General features: G+C 41.5%; 1 protein-coding gene across 1 annotated transcript; it reads right to left on the reverse strand.

Annotated features, from left to right (window-relative positions):
- Positions 1–337: 337 nt before the first annotated feature.
- On the reverse strand, positions 338–12,512 carry CREBL2 (cAMP responsive element binding protein like 2). The gene is made up of 4 exons (XM_035551083.2): positions 12,333–12,512; positions 3,455–3,652; positions 2,178–2,325; positions 338–1,476 (listed from the first exon to the last, which is right to left on the reverse strand). Coding segments are annotated over exons 1-4 (363 nt in total). The 5' UTR covers positions 12,348–12,512; the 3' UTR covers positions 338–1,474.
- Positions 12,513–21,625: the final 9,113 nt, after the last annotated feature.

Consider the following 21,625-nt stretch of genomic DNA (forward strand, 5'->3'; position numbering starts at 1 on the left):
AAGCTGCAGTTCAGAGCTTAAAAAAGGGGGGGTTGAAAAAAATAACCACACCTCATCCTCCCCATCTCTGCTTCAGTGTTACTTAACCTTTCAAAACAGTTTTCTCTCTATGCAACACTTCTGGCAATTGCTAACTAAGTACATGTGTGGAAGATCTAAAGTATACTGAAAAGCATGCTTTAAGGATTTATATGAGAGCTCAGAGTAGAATTCAGAAAACAACTGCGTGCTGTACACCGAAATATGGCACTATTATTTTCAGTCCTTTTGACTAATCCTAAATTAAGATAATTCTAAACAGACAATTACTTTAACAAAAAGAATGCAACATCCAGTCTAGCAAGTCATTCATTATAATATTTATTCTATGAAACAAAGAAAACATAAGATTAAAAAACATTCCATGCATCTCATAAAATAAAGAGAAAGACATTGTCACAAACAGAACAAGCAAAGCAAAAGCCCCACTGAAAAAACTGAGAGCTTCACTCTTCACATTTCATCATACATACACAAAAAGCATGTACAGAAGAAAGTGCACTCTAAATAAAGTGGCAGGTTATCTGTCAGTGTCCTGAACCAGCCCACAAGACTTTTGCCAATGTCTCTCTTATGGTGAGACCAAACAGAGGCAACTTGTTTTCCTTGCTACCAGTTCTTGGCATTATCTTCGGCTGGGAAATCAGGATAGCACAGCAGAGTTCATATCACATTGCAGCCTAGGAAGATACCTGGACCCAAACGATAGGTAGATACAGAAAAATAGCAGCGCTTGACAGGTGGGAATAGGTGGCAGTTATTCCACTGCTAGAAGCACGGTGTAGGGAGATGTTCTGACTATCTTACTGAGGGTAAGAAGTATGGGCATAGACATAGTACCTCTTCAAGAGCACCAGTAACATAAAATACATGCTGCATTATAAAAGGATGCTGAAAGCAACACTTTTACCTAGGTTGCAAGTAACATTATTATATATCTTCTTAGTGAAAGCTTTTGATGAGGCCCCTTTTTCTTGACCTATAATATTCCATTTAGCTTTAGCAAAGCTGTTACGGGATTCCTCCTCTTGCTTTTATGTTACAGAATCTCTCAGTCTCCCACAATGGTTACCAACCACATAACTACTGACCGCAAGGCCAGTCTAATTCTGGGCTCATGCCTCTAATACAAAGGCAGCCCTCATCTCTTACTGGGAATGTCCAAAAGCTACATAGCTGTATTTGGGGAGGGAGGTGTAGAGAAAGGAAGAACCAGGCTCCGCTTACAGAAACACCTATTACCCCAGAAGCCCCACTCTGTGCAGGTTTATGAACACCACAAGCAAAGAGTTTCGTGTGGGGAGGAGCAAAGAGAAGACAGCAGATTGGCATCCTTCCCCCTGGACCCAGGGATGCATCCACTTCTCTGATAACAGCATTCTTCTGGTAGCTACCAAGTTATCTCTGCTGCAGTGTGGAAGGTTCTGCATTCAGCTCCTGTGAATGATGCACCATGGGGAAAGATTGTTATAGTGACAGATGTGGTTTTCACATCATTTCTTAAAAACAGAGCTAGGAATATGTAATTTAAAAACTACAGCAAACTGTAATTTAATCTGTAGAAATATTAAAAGAAGACAGGAGATAGAGAATTGCCTATACTGCCTTAACTGTTCCTTTGCATGCATGTAACAAAATGAAAAGACCACAAAACATAAAGTCATCTTTCCATGCCTGGAAGAACCTTATTTCATCCCCTTGACAAACACGAATGAGGGAGAAAGAAGACTCCATTAGAAGCCCCAGGTCCAGCATTTCTCACTTTTGAGTGTTCGCAGATAGAATAATATTTTCTTGATGGAATTTTAAAAATTAGATTGTTTTATGTGCTCCATTTCCCTCACATTCAGAAAACAGAAAATGCTGTAAAAGATTACAGTCTCAAGTCTTCGTAGGCCTTACTGAAACTAAAACTGAGCCTTCTTCTGAAATAACTGCCCAGATTCCTTACTAGTATAATTTCTGTGTTGTCCGTGTAAACATTATACAGAGTCTTTGTACCACCCACTATGCCCTTTGCTTCAATCGACTACTTGTGCCCAAGAGTACATCCTTATGTTTCTTCCCACACCACAGCCATCCTCCTACACCACAAAAGATGTAACAAAATAGAAATTAATCATAGGCTGGATACCTACAGGGATTGCTGCTGTTTGCTTCTGTCTTCCCAGCCTTGGCAAGTTTGGTTGAGTTCTGCTGTGCTTTGCCCTGCTCCTCTCCAGTTAGTAGGGCTTTTATTTCAGAGGGGATTTTCCCTTGGTCCATTGCCATGCACCACTGCTTGTACTGAAATATGCAAACACATTAGGCATTAGCAAACTGCCAGGACCACATTAGCAGACAAAACAAAGCTGTAATCTTTACCTTCCGGTATATTCATTTAAGGCTTGAATTTACTGGACTGAAGCCTCTTACAAAACTGCAGAGCATTAATGAACTAAGCACGTGTCCATGGTTGCATACCTGGCCTCAGTAAATCCTGATTCAGTCAATAAACTGCTATTCAGTGGCAGGGCTAGACACAATACTGTAATTATTAAACAACATGGAACACTTTGTGCATTTTCTTGCTGTTAGCATGCCAGAATACCGTTCCAGTTCATGGCCTATTAAAAACAAATATTTCACATGACTCTGGGGCTGACTGACTATTAAGAGGTCCTTCCTGATCGTGCAAGGCAGAGTTACAGAATGTTTGCCTTATTCCTAGTTCCCTCATCTTAAATTCTTATTTGTCAAACCCCAAAATACACTGAAGAGCCCATGGTCAGTTGACCAACTTTCCACCTAATACTAACCCTATTCATTTCTGGTGACCAGCCCTGCCTCATCAAACAAGCCTAAAGCTTGTAAATGAAACATCAATGACATCTCCGTATCAGTGAGGAACCGAGTCTTTATTTCTAGATGAAACATTCTCTTTTGTTAATGTAGCTTATTTGGCCAAGACAGCCATCTTCTATGTGTTCTAAACATGGGATAGCTGCACAACCATTTACACATGTAAACGGACAGTATGCTGCAAAACCAGCCTCCCCCACAAAGACAAAAGTCTACTGAAAGCACTAACACACTGGGGGTGTATGTCCCCACTGATATTTTACCCCATCTCTTTCCAAACTCTACCTCTTTCAACCTCTATCAGAGGTTCTCCAAAAGAAATGCTTCAAAGAGTCATATGCAAAGGTGCTTTCTTTGCTCACTTCCAGTTCAAAACCAGCTGATAACTTGCAGCACGAAGTTCATTATTCATCATGCAAAGCAGGCAAGCAGCTGAGTCCATCTGTTTCTGATGCTTTCATACTTTATGGCTGGCCAAATCCCATTCATTTCAGTCACAGTGATTTCAAGAACAAATGTCCATGAGAGTAGACCCTGAATGATATTGAACATAAATTAAGTGATAGTTTCTTACCATTTCGAGCTCTTCTCTGAGAGCACAGATGGCTCGCTCTCGGCTTGAAACCAGCTCTTCCAGGTACTGGTACCTCAGCTTCTTCCTGGCTCTGCACTCTCTTGCACTCTGACGACTTCTTTCAAGTTTTGCCTTCAAGTCTATTTTTGCTGGTTTACGACCTCGCTTGCCTGGCTTCTTTACTTTGCCTCCAACCACCTGGAAATGAAGAGTACGCTAGAGATGATGTTCTGCAAAGGGAACACTGAAACCATGTCATTGTGCCTATAGCTGGCTCAAGATGACCAGCCAACTCTCTAGCAAAATTGATTTAGAATTATTAACAACCCATGCCCCAGTAATTGCCAGCTCAAGAATACCTTATTGACTTTAACACTTAAAATTGGAAGGAAAAAAAAAAAGATTTATATCATTACAACCTAAAACCTAATTTTGCTGCAGTAAAATGACTGTAGTTTCAGCCTCCTCTAAAGACAAAACATCTCAGAATTATCCACCACCCATCTGAACTTCCTCCATCTTGCTTTATTTCAAAGGAATCTTCCGGGGATTTTTATTAAACAAGGAATTCAGTTACACAGAGCCCTACCTCTGCTGCCTCCAATGGAGCTGAACCTAACCACTTTGACCATGTTCACTTTACAAACAGTACCACACAGCGCAGAAAATCATCTCCTTATGCAACCTATCCCAGCATCAAGTTTTTCCAGTGCCTAACTTAGATCTCCCCTGAAGAAACGTGACCCCCATAACAGCTTGTCCTATCCCTTGAAGGTTTTGGATCATTCTGCCCTTTTCTTTATGGCTCCTTTTCACAGGTCTGAAAGCTTCTCTTGCTACAAAATATAAAAGAATAGTTTCCTTGGTGTTTATTCTGTGCTTCCCCACCCATATATTTCACTCTTAGCATGAGAATGTGGCACATGAAAGTCTTAGACATGCTATGAAACTTAGTACTCTGGCCATCAGGTAGTATTGCCCTGTAAGCATTACATCAGCCACACGCCCCACTTCCCCTCTGAAGTGAGAATTTCTCTTTATTTGCATTCTGACCACACTGTTTGAATGGAGGGGGTGTGGAGAAACACACCTACATATAAGAATTTCACTGCTGGCTTAGTATTTCACTATACTGTGTATAAACTGTACTTCTCCTAAAAGGCACTATTCAAAATATCAGAGTTCATAATGAAAAAAAGGCACTTTCTACTTTGCAATGCTACAAAAAGAGTCAGCTTTGACATTCAAAGAAGTCACTTGTTCTACAAACTTAGCAGGCTGCAATAAAAACAGTAACAGTGAATTGATGTGCTAGAATGAAAAAATGGAGTATACAATTGAGTCTATTCTTTCTTTGGAAACCAAGTCAACAATCACATGCCAACATAATCTAGCCTTTTGTATATTGCCTCTCCTAATTTATTCAAGAGTAGCTGCCCCCACAATCAAATGGAGGAAGAGAAAGTAGTTAATGGACATCTAGTGATAATGAAACAAACATAGCACATTCAGAAAAGCAAACAAAAAAGTCACTTTTACATTTGAACTACAGAACACAAGTTGAATAATCCATTTACTCCACCAAGGTGTTCTCCTTAAGATCTTCAGTACTGTTTTCCATTACTGTAATTAACACATGCAGTAAGCCATTAAACTTGGTGCTGCAGGATAGGACAACCTGGTCCAAGGCACAAAGTAACATCTGCCACACCTGTACCAATCAGTTGCTTTTACATAAAGCTTTGTGCAACTTGTTGCCTCTGAAGGAAAACATCCCCAGATAGAGTTCTGGATGCTACATTACACACCACAGCCAAAGTACCTAAGTTCTCCAAGACTTACCACCTGAGGCTTTTCTGGGTCAACACAAGGTAGTTGGAGCTAAGTTTTTGAATTCAAGAGCTAGATAAGCCCTTGTAGAGATACATGCCAGCTCTTCCTCGTCCACTCTTTGAACTCTGACCCCCCGAGCAGTGGGTGAGCCCTCCAGACAAGAATCCCAGCACACCGCATCACGGTCACGCCTTTCCACCACAACTTCAGGCAGATGAGCAGTTGCTACCGTGCTGTTTCTCACAAGCAGAGAATTAAGATTAGTTGCAAACATCACCCAGCCTCTTTAAGGCCAGAGCCTTGGGCAGGCATCAAGAGAGAGAAGTATGCACAAGTAGCACAGCTTCACATCATTCAAATCCATCCAACACCACAAATTCACATAATCATTTAAGGACCTGTTATTGTAAAGTGTTTTTGTGTAGGCTTATATGCAGCTGGTGTCTTTTTCAAGGTAGGAGTCACATCAACAGAGAAAATGTATGAAGGGTAAGGGAGAAAGTATTGTCACTGCTGTAAGAGGATCAAGTGAGCTCTGTCCAAACCCTAAGTTTAAAGACATGTTTTTGTGGCTACACCTCCAGAGGGGACACAAAACAGTTAAAGGCACTTTGTAGTCTGCAATTAAATCAACCACTGTTGTGGACTGCTTTGCACATCACAACTGCATCCTGGATCCACCATTATCAATTATCTCTGTTCCCTCCCATCAGCTTAGAGAGGTTTCTACAGAGAGGTACACCAGTTGCACTTTGTCCCCCCATGATCTTTTATCACTGCACCAGCCCTGCACACACGCTGTGTCTTACTGGAGGAAAAAAGGCCCGCACCTCGTAAGTCATTGCTTGCCAGTGCTCTTACCACCAGGTATGGAAATAATGAAGAGCTTCCCTCCTTTTAACTCTCACTTTCAGCAGCAACGCCTTAATCATCTGCCTTCACACCATCCTGAAAGATTCACACTGTCTCCATGGCTCCTAAACTGCAGCTCACCATATAATTAGCCATCACCTTGCACAGCTGGTATGATAAGTGATGTAACCAAATCCTGCATCCTTAGTAATTTTTCCTTTCCAATATTCAGAAGCTCTGGCTGTAGCCTGAAGCAACCCAACTGGGGGAAAAAGGCCTGGTAAATGCTCTGTCACCATTCCACACTACGGTATCTCCCTGGCTTTAGAATCATGTTTGCCCAGCCAGCTGCTATGCTGATGTGAAAGAAAAACGGGCAGAAGTGCTAGATGATGTTGAACAAACCAACAAAAAACAAGCAGGCAAACATATTGTATTCCCTTTGTATTCCTCTGAAGTTTATAAAGGGGTGGGAGCTGTTAGCATTCAGCAGTGGGGATTTGTTTTTTCAGGGAGTCACACGCCATCAAGACCCAGAACAAAACTAATGATAAAATCTGCCACAGAATTATTAAAAACATGCATCTGTCACAAATCCAACCAAGCCCATATTTCAGTTCAATCAGACTTCAGAGAATAGGACATAGTTTTCCTCCCTTTTTGACGCAGCACTTAGATCACAGTATCACTCACCTGGTAGCAGTGTTCAAAATTATTAGACCTGGAATTGGAAATGGCTTTGTCTGTATCAGGGCAGCTAACTGAAGCTATCAGAGTTCTGGATTATTTTTCTTTTTTGCCCAAAGGGATCCGGCAGATCTCTACAGCACCACCAGAAGGTATCACAGAGAGCTCCTCCTTCCAAAGGAGATGCACAGAATGGCTGCTGGCATTCCCTGAGGATCTGAGCTGCTTCTGGTAAAGCTGGCCTGGTACCCCTGCAGGTACTGAACAAAACAGAGCTACCTGAAGCACCTCTCAGCAATGCTGAGAGCATTGACCAGTTCTGTATCTTGCAGCAGCTCACAGCTCATTCACAGATAGCTCCCAAGTGCTACAGCAGCCAGGACTTGAGATCCAACTCAAGAAATCACCTTAAGCAGACTGTTGTTTGTATTAGTAGCTGCAGGTATAGGTCTGCAGAATCTAACTTAGTGTGAAACTGATGATCATGTACAGGAATTACATAAAGCTATAAAAATGATTGGGAAAAATAAAAACCAAGCCTAAGCATTGCATTCATTATGGTAGAAGGGAAAAAAAAATCTAGTCATGTTTGCAAATGTTTTCTCAAAATCAATAATCAAATTAAGTTAGCCACAAGTGTCCTAATAAAAATGAAGTTATTCAATGCTTTAAGTCACAGCATATCACTCACAGTTGTAGATATAACTCAGCTAGAAAGCATACTGGTTATTCCTCCATTGTATGGCATTTTACATGCTTTACACAGGTTAGTTAGACAACTTCGACTGCCAGACTCAGCATCCTGCATCACACTGAGCAAGCACTCAAAAAATGCATCTGATCATGACCCAAAAACCTAAGATATTAAGGGAGCAAACAACTTACAAGTCTTAAGCAGTTATGTCAATAGAAATTAATCCTAAAGGTTTACTCATCCAAAGTGATTAATGTACTAAGAAGGTAATCTTTAGCACAGGTATGTAAAGACTATTTTTGCTGAAATGTCTACTCAAAAAAAAAAGGCATAAGCTAGAAATAAACATCAAGTTTTCATAAAGCATTAAGCAGGTGTCCACAAGTCAAGATGAGCAAGCACTAAGGTTCAGTGCAAGAGTCACTATTTAGATTCTAGCAGTCATTTGCATTACACCTTACCTCTTGATAGATCAGAATCCTCTTCTTGCCCACAAAACACAGCTACAGCCTCGTGGAATCGTATCCACCAATATGCCATGCACACTGACAGGTTATACTAAAAGAACCCAGGCACTTCAAAACTATCTAGCGCTTGAAACACGCAACACCGACAGTCAAGTAATGCTATACTACGTTCTATCCTCCTAAACTCCTAGACTAACGCTATCCTCCTAGCCCACTACAAATATGAAATAAAATTGTTCTAGCTGCTCTGTGGGGTTTAGGCTAATCCATTTTACTTACGCACTGTAAATGTAAAAAAGCAGATACGTCAGCTGAGCAATGCTGTCCAGCAACAAGAGACTTGTTAAAACACTTGAGGATTTGAAATTGCCTACCTCAAATTATAATCTAAGCTATTTAAATTTTATATTTCAAAACAAGCAGCAATGAAAATATTTTATGTTTTAACAAGATCCTGGATGCAAGAATACTATAGCACTTTACAAACCTGCATGCTCTAGAAGAGCCCTAAAGGGTAAAAACATTGTAGCCACTCCCCTTAACAGCTTGGATCAGTATGAAAACAGATCCCATGCTTCGCTCTCCACGCTTTCTCAGTCCTTGCTGCAGCATTCAGAGCATTCCTCGGAGTTGACTCCAGGACTGCCTGGAAGATCGACCCTCTCTTCGTAATCTTGGTCACCCACAACAGCGAGGGTCACAGGTGGAGAAGTGCTGGAGGATCTCTCATGAATGAAGACCTGTCAAGCCCAGTATGTTACCCAGATTTCACACCTAACTTGCTCTTGCACTCCCTCCAAGGGATGTCTGTATCCCTGTCACTCATGATATACAGCAAACTCCCCCTGCCTCAGGATCACACACAGATATTTGATGTATTAGAGCCAGCGTTTACAGCACAACGCTTCACGTGTGGCCTTTGCTGTGGGCTTTCCCCTGCCCTATCACCAAGTTCTTCCCCAAAACGCAAAGGCTGTGTGAACACCAGGGCAAGACACCTATAGACGCTTGATCCATAAACATTAACGTCCCATAAGAACAGCTAGTCTGAGCGTTTGGTTTTCATCTCAGACTACATTAGCACGTGAAAAGCCTCTGACCTGTTTAAGGGCTTTTCTTTAACTGGCCTCATCATAAGCTTGCAGAAGTTTAAAAACACTTGGACCTCGAGACCGATGTTCTTGTCCACAGCCCTGGGACCTGTCTGCAGGAACACCAAGACTCTGAGCTGAGCACCCATCCTTTCAACAACAAGGGTCTCTTTTACAGGTATAAAGGAATTTGCTTCTTCATGCTATTTATTTAAAAGCAAAAGAAAGCCAACCACCAAGAACAAGCCTGTTCAAACTTGAGAAACTAACCTGGAATTAAAAATTTGCAAGAGAATGAGGTCCACTGTTTTAAAATTTTGAGGAGTCAAGTGGTTCATTGTCATCTTAACTGGATAATGAAAGGTTTTCCTAAGCTCTTCCTCCCCTCCCCTCCCCCCCACCCCCCCATTTGTGTATCTAACAGTAGCTGTATTAAACTAAGATGACATTTTATAAAGCTGTTTGGTGTATTACACAATTTTCCTTTGCATACCAAAAAGTATGGAATTAACTATATTCCACTGCTGAATCCAAGAATGATGCAGTATACATTTTTTCAAAAATAAATCCCACTTTAAATTAAAAAATACCATTTCAGTGTAATATTTGTTTCCCAAGTACACCTTTTCTTAAAACTTTATCTACTCACGTGTTCACCTGAGGTTCAGCACATTTTTAAAGGAAAAATACATTCATCTCAACCTTTATTTTCAAAAGCTATCTTCTCCTTACAGGAAGAAAATATTTGTAATAAAAGAGGGTAAACCCAAACTGTTTCTGTTTGTTGTTGTTCTTGTTTCAGTTTTACTGTTATAATAAAAAGTAGATACCGAGTGATAACTGAGGAGTTAATTACTCACAGTAGTATTTTGAAAGTTTACCCGTAATAAATATAAAAGATTGCAGTTAGCTAGGTAGAACTGTATTTTAAAAGTTACCAGGATTATTTTTATTACCACGAATGTGAAAAATGCCTCTTACCTTAATACAGACACCCTGCTTCCTGATTTATATAATAAACATAACAAATTATACAGTCTTGTAAACTAATCAACTAGTATCACCTATCAATGCTGAAATTACAGTAACAGAATTTCTCCTTTTTCTTATGTCTAAATACTTTGGAGGCACGTAAGTGCTATTTTAATTGCGATTAATTGACAAAGAACAGCTACATCACTAAACTCTATTCCTTGGACAACCAATAATAGCTCAAACCACAGCAAGGATAAAAGAGATCAGTATCTGAGCAAGCCCTAGCCTCACAGAAGCTCTACAGAAAAGCAGGTCATAGTTGGGGTTATTTTTTATTGTTTGAATAATTTAAAAACATCCTTTTAAACTTGAGCGCGAAAGAAGTTTTCTAGATCTGACCCTTAGATCTTCTGTCTCTCCCTTTAGTTTTTACTACTTCCTTCTCATTTTGAGAAAATATGAGAAGAGGAACCATGCCTCTTACGCTCTCTTCATCCAGGTAAGACTAAATTATAGTGCACTTTGAATTAGGGAAAACGTTACAGCCTACAATTCCAAATTCTTTATGTTAATTCTTTATGTTATGTTTTCTTTATGAAAACTCTGAACTTCAGTGGATGTAACTATAGAATGATTACCTCACTAATGATGTAATTCAATGACCTCGTTTTTATAGGGAAATTCCTTTCACAGTCACACTCGTTCAATTCCACAATAAGACTCTCAGATCACACAGTCCAGCCCTTCAAATAACAAGGAAAATGTGACTTACTGGAACTTTTAGAAGGCTTCAAGGACATGCTGGCTTGAGCTGGAAGATGTAGCTGGCTATAAAATGAAGTATAAACAGTGCTTGCCTCATTCTGACGCAGCAACGAAAATGGGAAGCGCCCTCCTCCCAACAGCAATGGGATCTCTTCAACAGAGACACCAAACTCTAAGGGCAACCTGCAGCCCCTTGAATTTGTTCTGAAAGGAATTGCAGCCCTATAAAATAACAACAGTGAAACTTTTCAAAGCAGCCAGCTCTTACTGACTAGTATCAGCTATTTTCTGTAGAAGATACGGGGATCTGATACCATCTAAGACTATTACCTAACGTAAAACTTGTTGAGGGAACAAAGATCTTCAGTTTTCCTTACTAACCACCACACCCAGTAGTTCTGGGCAGCACCCTTTTCAAAGCCATAGCCGTTGACAGTATCTCAGTGTAAGCATAATATGAAAACATTACATTATGAAGTTGTACTTGAGACATGAGATAGGAAGAGGAAATATTCTGCTTGGCCTACTCTTTCCTTCACTTGACATCAGTTTTTCTAAGCAAAAAAGAGCAAAGACCTGTCTCATTAGCACAAAACATAACAATAGTATAAAAATTATTTTTAATGAAAAAAATGCAAGTTATCTGTTATAAATAAACTAATTCTGTCACAAGAGAAATAAAGTAGCTATATATGCCTCAAGAATTAAGTCTTCCATATCTTCTAAACTCCTGCCCTGATCACACATACTGTTTCATCCAGTTTGTCCTCACAACTGTGAGCATTTTGTTGGCTTCAGTGATGCAGATTCTCCCATCCATCCTTGCAGCTTTCAGACAAGGCCTCAATAAAACCAAGGAGTATAAATGTCAATTTGTCAAATTAGCATGAACCATTCACATACTTCTGATCCATTTGGTGGATCATATACACTGGTCAACTATTAATCACTTTCAAACGTTTTAGATTTATTCCTTAAGAAATTACATCAAGCATTTTCTTTCCAAAGAATCATTAAGGTTGGAAAAGACCTTCAAGATCATCTGGTCCAACCATCCCCCTACCACCAATGTCACCCACTAAACCATGTCCCTAAGCACCAGGTCCAGCCTTTCCTTGAACACCCCCAGGGACAGTGACCCCACCATCTCCCTGGGCAACCCGTTCCAATGCCGGACTGCTCTTTCTGAGAAGAAATGTCTCCTAATTTCCAACCTAAACCTCCCCTGGCACAATTTGAGGCCATTCCCTCTAGTCCTATCACTAGTTATCTGTGAGAAGAGGCCGACCCCCAGCTCCCCACACCTTCCTTTCAGGTACCTATAGAGAGCAATAAGGTCTCCCCTGAGCCTCCTCTTCTCCAAACCGAACAACCCCAGCCGCTCCTCATATAACCGTGCCATTTGTGCCCTAAACCTTGCTCAGCGAGCGACGAGAGCCAAGGGGACGGCTCCTCCCTCGTTGCCGCAGCCTCCCAGCCCCGCCGTTCCCCGCCCCGCCCGGGAAGGCCCATACCTTGCTGTCGTCCATGGGTGCCCCCGGCCCCCGCGAAGGGACCCCGGCGCTCAGCGGGCCACAGCGTAGCCCCCAAGCGCCATGGCCCTCCGCGCTGTTTGTTTACAGCCGCCCGCCGCGCGGTGCGCGCTGGGAGCGGTAGTCTTCTCCGGCGCCGCCGTGCGTGGCCACTGCGGAGGTGAGGGCCAGACGAACTACGACTCCCAGCAGGCCCCGCAAGGAGGAGTCCGGCGGCGGAGCAGCCGGCTCCGGGGGAGAACTACATTTCCCAGGAGCCCCCGCGCGCCTCCGCCTCCGGTGTCCCGTCTCCGCGGCGGTCTCGGGCCCGGGACTTCCCCTCGCGGGTGACTGCCTGTTGAGGCCTCGCGTCCCGCCGTCCTCTCGAAGCCGCAGGAAGGCCCGTTTCTGCCGCCTCGCCTGGCTCATCGATCAGTCAGCCATCTTAGGCCAACGGGCTGAGCTGCGGCGTGTGGCAGACGCCACCCCCAGCAGCCAGGGCCACAGGCAGCTGAGGGGAGTGTGTCCCAGCAGGCTGCTGGAGCAGTCCTGGCTGCCTGAAGTACCAGTAGCACTACACACAACACACAACACACACAACCAGCTGAAATAAAGGAGAGGCGTTGTGCAGTGCCCTGGGAATGCCAGCAGGGTGTTCTCCCGTGGGGTGATGAGATAGGCGGCTGTGCATGGACCCCTGTACTGTCCCCTCCGGGCTCGGAGGAGTGGACGGACACCTGAGGCGCAGGGTGCCTGAGAAGAAGGACTCCGCATGCAGGGTGCTGGGCACAGCAGCCTCCCATGGCTTTCCCTGTGTTCTGCTCAACCTTCTGGCCCAGTCAGTGCCCCAATTTCTCTCATGCCGCTCCCTGGCCTCCAGTATGCGGGCTGCAGGTCCTGGCTCTACATGCTGCCTTTCTTCAGCTCTGAGCCCTCACGCTGTCTTTCTCCAGCTCTGAGCCCTGATCATCCCAACTCCAATCTTTCCCGCTGCTGATACGGCCACAGCTAGTGTCTCCTTCTCCTCCAATCCCAAGCTAGGGTGCCTGACTGCAGCCTGACCACAGAGCAGCCTCTAGTGATTTTTGAAGGAACTAGTAAGACTCCAGCTCAGCAGCCAGATAATGCCTTCCACATTAATGATAAAATCCATTTTCCATCCCACCTAGAAACACCTTGGTAGAGCCATGTTTCTCCTAGGTGCTCACGCTAGATCACAAATTGCACTTGAGGTACATAACAGAGATACAAAACTGCAACTTTTAAGCATACTGGTTGCATAGCAGTCTCCAGATTTGGGCAGTGTGAAACAACAATAGGACAGAAAAAGATGAAGCATTTGTTGTCAGCTGACCATGGGCCACAGTTTATTCCTAGTACTTGCTTCCTTTCTTGCTATTCCATGCCACTGCAAGCATGCATAGCATGCAATAGCAAGCATAGACTGTTACAGGGAAATAAAATCAGCCAGCTAGTTATTTGGAAAGCATAGTGGGGTAGAATGAAACTACAGGTTGGCATGACTACCTGGATGACGGGATGCGAAGGAGAAGGTTTGGAACTGGGATTTTTTTCTTCAAACTTGGCTAATCAAATACTAGTTGTCTGGTATTGTTTGTCATGCTCTGCCCTTCAAGAAATTACAAGCAGAATTGAGTCTTCCTGGTCACTTGGAAACTGCATAGTATACTGGGACTGCAATCCTGAGCCATACCAAATCTGAAGAAGTAGTACCAGCAATCCTTTGAGAATACCAGGGTTCCTCTCCTTTCACGTCAGCACATACCAGAAAAGGTTAATGTTGAATGCTTTTGATGCAAAGCCAAGCCATGCCCTTCCCCGCCCCCCCAACATCCCTTGAAATTAGGCCCCTGTTTGCTCAAAAGATGCATGTACCCCAGCGAACAATTCTGTAAACATGGTCTGTGTTTCAAGTTTGTGGTGAAACCTGAAGCTAGGCATGTTTCATGTTGCTACATGTTTCTTTTTATTCATGAGCTTTTCATGCAACTCTATTCACAAGAGTTTCCCATGACTTAATCTCTCTTACATGCAATTGTTAGGGCTAAGGCTTTGTCATGGGATTTTCCCCCTGAATCACAAACCTTCCTCTTGGAGGGATATGCTTTCTGCATGGCAGAGACAAAGCACTTTTATAAGCTTTTTTCTATAAGCTCATATGCTTTTCAGTTGTCAAAGACGAGGCAGATTGCACAGTGCTTCCCTTTACCTTGTCCAAAAATGATATATCAGTTTTTAAAACTTTGCCTGTGAAATAAAAATAAAAAATAAAAAAAATAAATTAAAATAAATTAAAATAAAATAAAAATAAAACAGGGAGGATCGGTGTGTTAAACAGGAGGCACCAACTAATAAAGTGAAAAGAATAGTTTGCAATGAGCTTGCCTAGGTTGTCTCCTGTGACCCTCTCCCCCATCTTTGCCTTCAAATTCTTGAAGAAGGTGGTGAGGTGCCTTCACCTTTGGCACTATCCTGGGGCCATAAAGCTGGCTTTAAAAGCCAGTTGGGGGTTTCCCTGGTGAAGAGAAATATTGAGTGGCAAAGAGCCAACATAGCTCACTTAGGCAACCCTCTGTTGCAACATGAGTGGAGGAAGGAGATTAGACAGAGCCCTGATGCTGATTCAGAAAGGCCAGAATCCTTTTAACCAGCAAATTAAAGTTACAGCTGCATCTTCTCTCTCCACTAGATTGCTCCATACTACCCATTCTATTTTTTATCACATAAGAAACAGAGCTCTCAGCTTCTGACCAAGTTAAGCATGAGCTTAGCAGCTGAACAGTTAAGAGTTTCCATATTTTATCACTGAACAACTAAAAGTATGCATTTCTGTCTGCTTTTCCGCTGTGGGTTATACTGTCATCCTATCTGAATATGAACATGCGAATTGAATGGGAGTCTGTCAGGACAGTTGTGAAGGGAATTGAATACTATATATATGCACATATATAGCACATGAGCTGATGATGTTTTAAACTCATTTTAACAGATGAAGAAAGTACTGTACACAGCAAATAGTGAACTCTTCAAATTTACTGCCATAGAACACTGCAAGGCAGAGAGTACAGCAGGTTCAAACAAAGGATTAGACAGATTTATGATCAGTTTCATGATGAGGCACTAAAGGGATGTACCCTCCGCCATCCCTAATCTAACAGTTTCGGATACTGGGGATGGGTGAGAGGAGTGGAGCACAGAAAAAGCCCAAGTTCATACACTCTCCCTGAACAGCATCTCTGACTGCCACTCAAAGAGACACTAGTGAACTAAATGGACTGATCGTCTAAACCAGCAGGGATTTTCTTTCTTTCATGTCCTTAAGAGGTCACCATGTTGACTGTCAAAGACTCATAAGTGAATACAAGTTTTTGAGTAAAACTTCCTCGGTTGAAGTAAAGGCATATGATCTACGCGCTAGACCAACTAACTGTCACTAACTGCAGATTACTGTTTTCCCTAGTAAGTGATCATTCCTAAGCAATTCTCTGAGACATCCTGATGTTTTTATTGCTAAACCATAGTGAGACACACTAAGTAAACACTACCTTATATTAATCCCAATGTCACAAATTATCTTGTGCAATAACTACTGGCAGTCCCCTGCTCAAGTGAATTATATTTATTAAAAGAAGGGCTGTGCTTCTCTTAGAATGGCAGATCCAGACAGACTTTGAGGTATATAAATAAACTGTGTTCAGTGATCATGCAATAGTTTAAGAATCATCGCTTATGCCAATGTGACTAAAAAGAAATATAGCTCACTGCATGATTTCGCACCATGTGCTCATATTTGTAGTGATGTCAACACATCACAAAGAGGTGTTTATTCTCTCTTTCTAGAGCTGAAAATGTTTTAATTTGGGCAAATGGAAATCAGTTCTTCTGACAGCCTGCCTGAAATAAGAATAAATCTTGCGACCTGTTGGTATTAAGAATCAGCATTTTCTGAAATTGCTCCATTGTCCATTTATGGAGTCTTAGCAGATTCAAAACGTTTGAGATCAGTTCATTTGTAGATCGGAAAACAAGGGAGCAGTTAAGATATTTTCTTGTTTGTTTTCCAAATGTACCAAGAAGCCAATTGCTTTAATACAGATGATAACTCATTTACCATGGGGGCAAGATTGTGCAAGAGCAGGCTTTCAGTCTCTTTTTGTTGTTTTTGCTTGCTTGTTTGTTTTGCAAAACCAATAAATTGGATTTTCTTATACTCTCTAATCTGATATCCAAGAAACCTTTCTGGCAATACAAGAAGAAACAGCATGTCTTTCAATTTTTAGACTCTTCATACAGAGACAGGGGACACCGTCAACCTGTCATTAGTTAAAACAGTTAAATTATTCATCACTGGGGAGTGACAAAAATGTTTGCTTACATAATACTATATATCTTATTGTTGCTTACATAGTTATAGAAGCATAACAGTTTCTTGTTGTCTTTTTTTTTTTTTGGTTTGTATTTTGCTTTGTTTTTACACTAGAGTACTAAGAGAGTACTATACACACTGAAGAACAAAAAGGACTAATCTAACCTGTGTTTGAACAAACCACAGCCTGGTATACTTGCTATACACTATATAATTAAACATTAATAAGGGGTTGCTCTCATCTTTGCTAAATATTCTGCTTTCATAGAATCACTAGATGAGCTCCTTCTGCAGTATAAAATGCTTGAAGTCATGTCTACATGTCTTCCCATTTAGCTATTGCAAATTAATTTCTCAGGTAAAAGAGACTCAAAGATAATTTGCAATAACCAGCTCTACATAACACACATAGAAAAGTTAAAGCTTTATCTAGCCAAATTAACTTTCCCACATAGCAAAATCTTGAAACAGTGCTTTTAAAGCTTTTACACTGCTGAACAGATAGACTAATGGTAAATTAAAGCACTGTATGAAAATGTTCAGGCTGCAGCTGGAAATGAGCTACTTCATATTTTCAAACTAGCTAACAGAAGTGAGAAAAAAGTCAGGTGCTCCAACACTTCACACATATGACAGTTGTAAATAAGATAGAGTGGAAAACTAGAAATAGTTCAAAAAGGCATTTAAATAACATGGACTTTATGCAGAATTTAAACTAAAAAAACAAACAAACAACAATAAAAAAAAAAAACACGTACAAACAAACAGTGAGTACCAAAGAGTAAGGCAAACAAATCACTGATTAAGAAGATGACGAAGAGTGGGGTAAAGTTCAGTGTGGTGCGTAAGTGAATAAAATTTAATCTTGTTTCCGAAACAACAAACAAACAGATCAGCACAATGTGCCACGTTCAGGAATGTGAGAGCCATGTTGTATCTGGCACTTGAACAACAGAGAATTATTGCTGCTGATATGGTAATTGCAGAGGTACAGAAAAAAGTGGGTGGATCATGTGAAATTCATGAAATACTTGAGGTGAACTTACAGCAGGATTAGTCTTTTTCTTTTAATTGTGTACATTGATCTCTATGTGCAAATGGTTTAGTAAAAAGCATATTGTTCATTCTCAAGAGGCTTAAAAATCCACTTCATCTGTGTCATTTTTTGTTCAGAAGATATTTTGCAACATGCTTTTCCCCTTTGGCCTACGCAAGTATGCCTACATATGCATACCTATTAGAGCCAGACCCAAATCTGCCGCCTGTTGCTGGCCATTCTCATAACAGTATTTCTGCTTGATTTCCGCAACACTTAAAACCATCTTAAACAGTTTTGTCCTGACCCAGATTCTATGACACAGGCTGTGTTCACACTCAAAATATTTACTTATCTAAGCCTGATACTGTTGTCCTATTCAAGGACACAAACAAGATTTCTGCATAGTTTGAGCACAAAATGAAGGGCTCATACGGCAGGCTGGATGTGTGTTGTAACTAGGTCAGAGGACTGCCATGACGCCCTTGACTACTTTAAGAAATGTCATTATGCTTCATGTGAAGGGTCAGGTTACCTCATACAGTGGTTTGCCCTGGTCTACACTCCTCACTCCATCTTAAGACAGCATCATATCAGCTAACTTCTGTTTTGCAACTGTCTTTAAGCACATTGGATTTCCTAGTATTGTTGTAACTGCTGATGAGCCTTGTATTTGTGTTAATGGGATTTGTACTTAGTGAGACTGCTTATGTGATCACAAGTTACTTACAGGATCAAAGGCTGCACCATGAAAAGTGGTTTATTAACTGGACGTAAATCAAGAACACGCCTGGAGAACACAAACTTCATTTGCAGGGCTATTTCAAGGCAGCAGCCAAAATACAAGCAACACGTTATAGGGCAGGTAATAGCCAGCTGGCAGGCTGCCTGCCTTGCCCATCCATAGAAATAAATATTACAGTGGAAATAAATAAAAATGTGCTGTTTCAGAAGGATACAGAACAAAGCACAGACTCTCCTACCCTACTTTAGCTCCTTTCTCCCTGGCTCTCAGATTTTTCCTGACGTGTTCACCAGCTCCCACTCCACTGATTTTTCCTGAAACAACCACCAAGTTTTCCCTTCCCTTCCCTTCCCTTCCCTTCCCTTCCCTTCCCTTCCCTTCCCTTCCCTTCCCTTCCCTTCCCTTCCCTTCCCTTCCCTTCCCTTCCCTTCCCTTCCCTTCCCTTCCCTTCCCTTCCCTTCCCTTCCCTTCCCCTTCCCCTTTCCTTTTCCCTTTCCCTTCCCTTCCTCTTGCCCTTCCCCTCTGCCAAGAACCTACTCTGCTTCTCAAGAAGCCCTTGCTTGATTTGGCTGGACTGGCTCACCTCTGATGACAAACACATCCGTGATGGCACCTAGCAGTCATTACAGTTGTACAGGACCATGCTTAGTGAGTGCACGTCAGATGCAAGGGGCAGAGCAACACAAGGTAATACTTTTTTAACTTGGCTGGAGCTGCCATAGCTTGATTCACTGGCGTAGGTTGATTTTAGAGCAAATTAATTTTAAACATGCATTTACAAGGGCAACCTAATCAGATTTTGCATTATTATACTCCAGTGAGGTTGCATGGGGATACATCCTGTGACTATCAAGTGGCCCATGCCTGATCCAGTAAACAAGGACAAATAGTCTTGAACTTCTCTTTCTAGTTTCACATCACAATGATGCTCTGTCACCTTACTTGGGAAGTACTATTGGTACTTACACAATGAATGTAAATTCTCCCATTATTCTCCCTTGACAACTCACAGAGAATGGGAACAGCTCCTCAGGCACTTGGAGCAATTTAGGTAACAGCTAAAGGGAAGTAGTGTTAAGCTCCTGAGTCAGGCATGTGCCCTGATCACATCCAATATTTGGGTGAGACACCAGCTCCTTTCTCTCATCTCCAGTTTCCATGCAAAGGGAACCTGAATGCGTGCTCCTGACAGAATGACAGTAATGTCATATTCAGGTGTCCCTTTTTGTGATGAGGGACCAGGATTTGCCCAAGTATGACACCAGACCAGCTTAGACATGAGCCTGTCTCCAGAGATATAGCACAAAACAGTTATTTCAGGTGATCTGGTGCAGAGTTCTTTTTGGTACTTTTGGTGCCTTTTGGTACTCTGAGTCTGCTCACCTCAATCTTGACTTCACTGGAAGGATGGCATTTAAATTCACAAGTTGCTAATCCAGAAAATTGACAAGTGTACATAAATATTAATTTTCTCCATCTGATTTGTATACAAGTGTATAAATATATAGAATAATTGTAAGCTCCAGACTGTCTCTGCCTCAAAAGCTTAACTGATTTGTGACAACTATTTGAAGATTTGGGAGATTAACTATAATTATAGGATCAAAATTAGAAAATATCGACTATTTTATGGAGGACATTAATGTACAAGATCTGGGGGTGGTGGGTCACCTATGTCTAAAAGGACTGTATTTTAAATTTAAAACAAACAAACAAACAAACAAACAAAAACACTGTGGACTTTCATTTTTCTTTTCAATGTTAAAATACTGTTAAATTTCAGGCAAGACTGATCCAAGTGAAGAGGAGTGGGCTCTGTGAAACACTAGTATCTACCAAAATCAAGCTACCTGTTTTTTAAAGAGGTGGTCTTCTTTAACTTCTGCCTCAGGATTTGGGACTGGGGGAAGGGAAGCAATGAGTGATTTCAGAGAATTATATAAAACAGCTTACACCAGTTATGTCTCCACTGACTTGCATATCAAATCATTCATGGTCAAACTGTGCTGTGTGGTTCTGTGTGCAGCAGAATACCTTGTGGTATTGTGCCCTTTTCTGCATGTTCTCTGACAATTTTGCTGTTACACCCAGGCACAGCATATATTAAGGCTTTATTAATTCCTGAATATTTCCCCCTCTATAGCAGGGTGAAACTCAATGAAGAATCAGTACTTGTTCCTGTCTACTGTGGGATAGATATCTCTGGAAAAGAGCTAAATGATGCTGCGAGGTAAATCGAGGGCAATGAACCTATAGCAAGAGATAGTCTGGAGCTTACAATTATTATATATATCCTCATCAGGATCCCTTGAGATCTGCAGACATCTGTTTCCAAATGGGACATGTTTTACTTCTCTACATGCATTTTCCATGATTTTAAGGCCCAAACTAAGCTGCAGGAGAAAACCTGACATATGGATGTAGTGGTGGTGCTCATGTTAGGTGTTAGTCTGCTTAGCTTCAAAGGTGGCTCCAGGGGCTGATTTAAAGTATTTTTATAAATCTGCAACTCAAAATTACTGAAACTTTTAGGTAAGGAGCTAATTAAAGATGCTGTGAATAGACTCATCAGTGGTCACTTCACAGGATCGAGTAATGTCATGCTAGAGAATAGCTCTGCCATCAGCTTAACAGGTATTTTCCAAAAAAGAAATGCAGGTGGGGCAGTTGCATGTATGTTTTGTTATAGATTTTTTGTTGTTTTTACCATCTCCATTTCTTCACGCAAATGAGCTATTTATTAACCAACTGCTACAATGTCAGGTATAAACATTAACCAAGGAAGCGATGAATCTACAGAGTTCAACAGCTGTTTACTAATTGTTCACTTTGCTTGCATATATATAGTCTTTAGCTGTCTAGTAACTTGTCTTCCTGAAAGAAGAGTCAGCCCCAGAGCACTGTAAACTTGCTTCAGTGAAATCATTCCCTTCCTTCCACCTCCATCTTTTTTAACCTTCTTTAAATGTCTATCTGTGTCAAGGAGAAAAGGCCCTATTGCTGAATCTGTGTTGAGACTGCTATGGAAAATTTTCCCCTGACACTGTCAGAAACATTATTCAGAGTCCCTTAGATAGTTACAGCATTCTTAAACGGAATACAACTCACCCTTTTCCCCCTTTAATGTG

This window comes from Cygnus atratus, chromosome 1 (assembly GCF_013377495.2).
Source record: "Cygnus atratus isolate AKBS03 ecotype Queensland, Australia chromosome 1, CAtr_DNAZoo_HiC_assembly, whole genome shotgun sequence".
NCBI classification, from domain to species: domain Eukaryota; kingdom Metazoa; phylum Chordata; class Aves; order Anseriformes; family Anatidae; genus Cygnus; species Cygnus atratus.

Coding starts and splice junctions, on each gene's coding strand:
- CREBL2 (XM_035551083.2), bottom strand. Junction 2,326..3,454: donor TCAGAGAAGAGCTCGAAATG/GTAAGAAACTAT, acceptor TGCATATTTCAG/TACAAGCAGTGGTGCATGGC.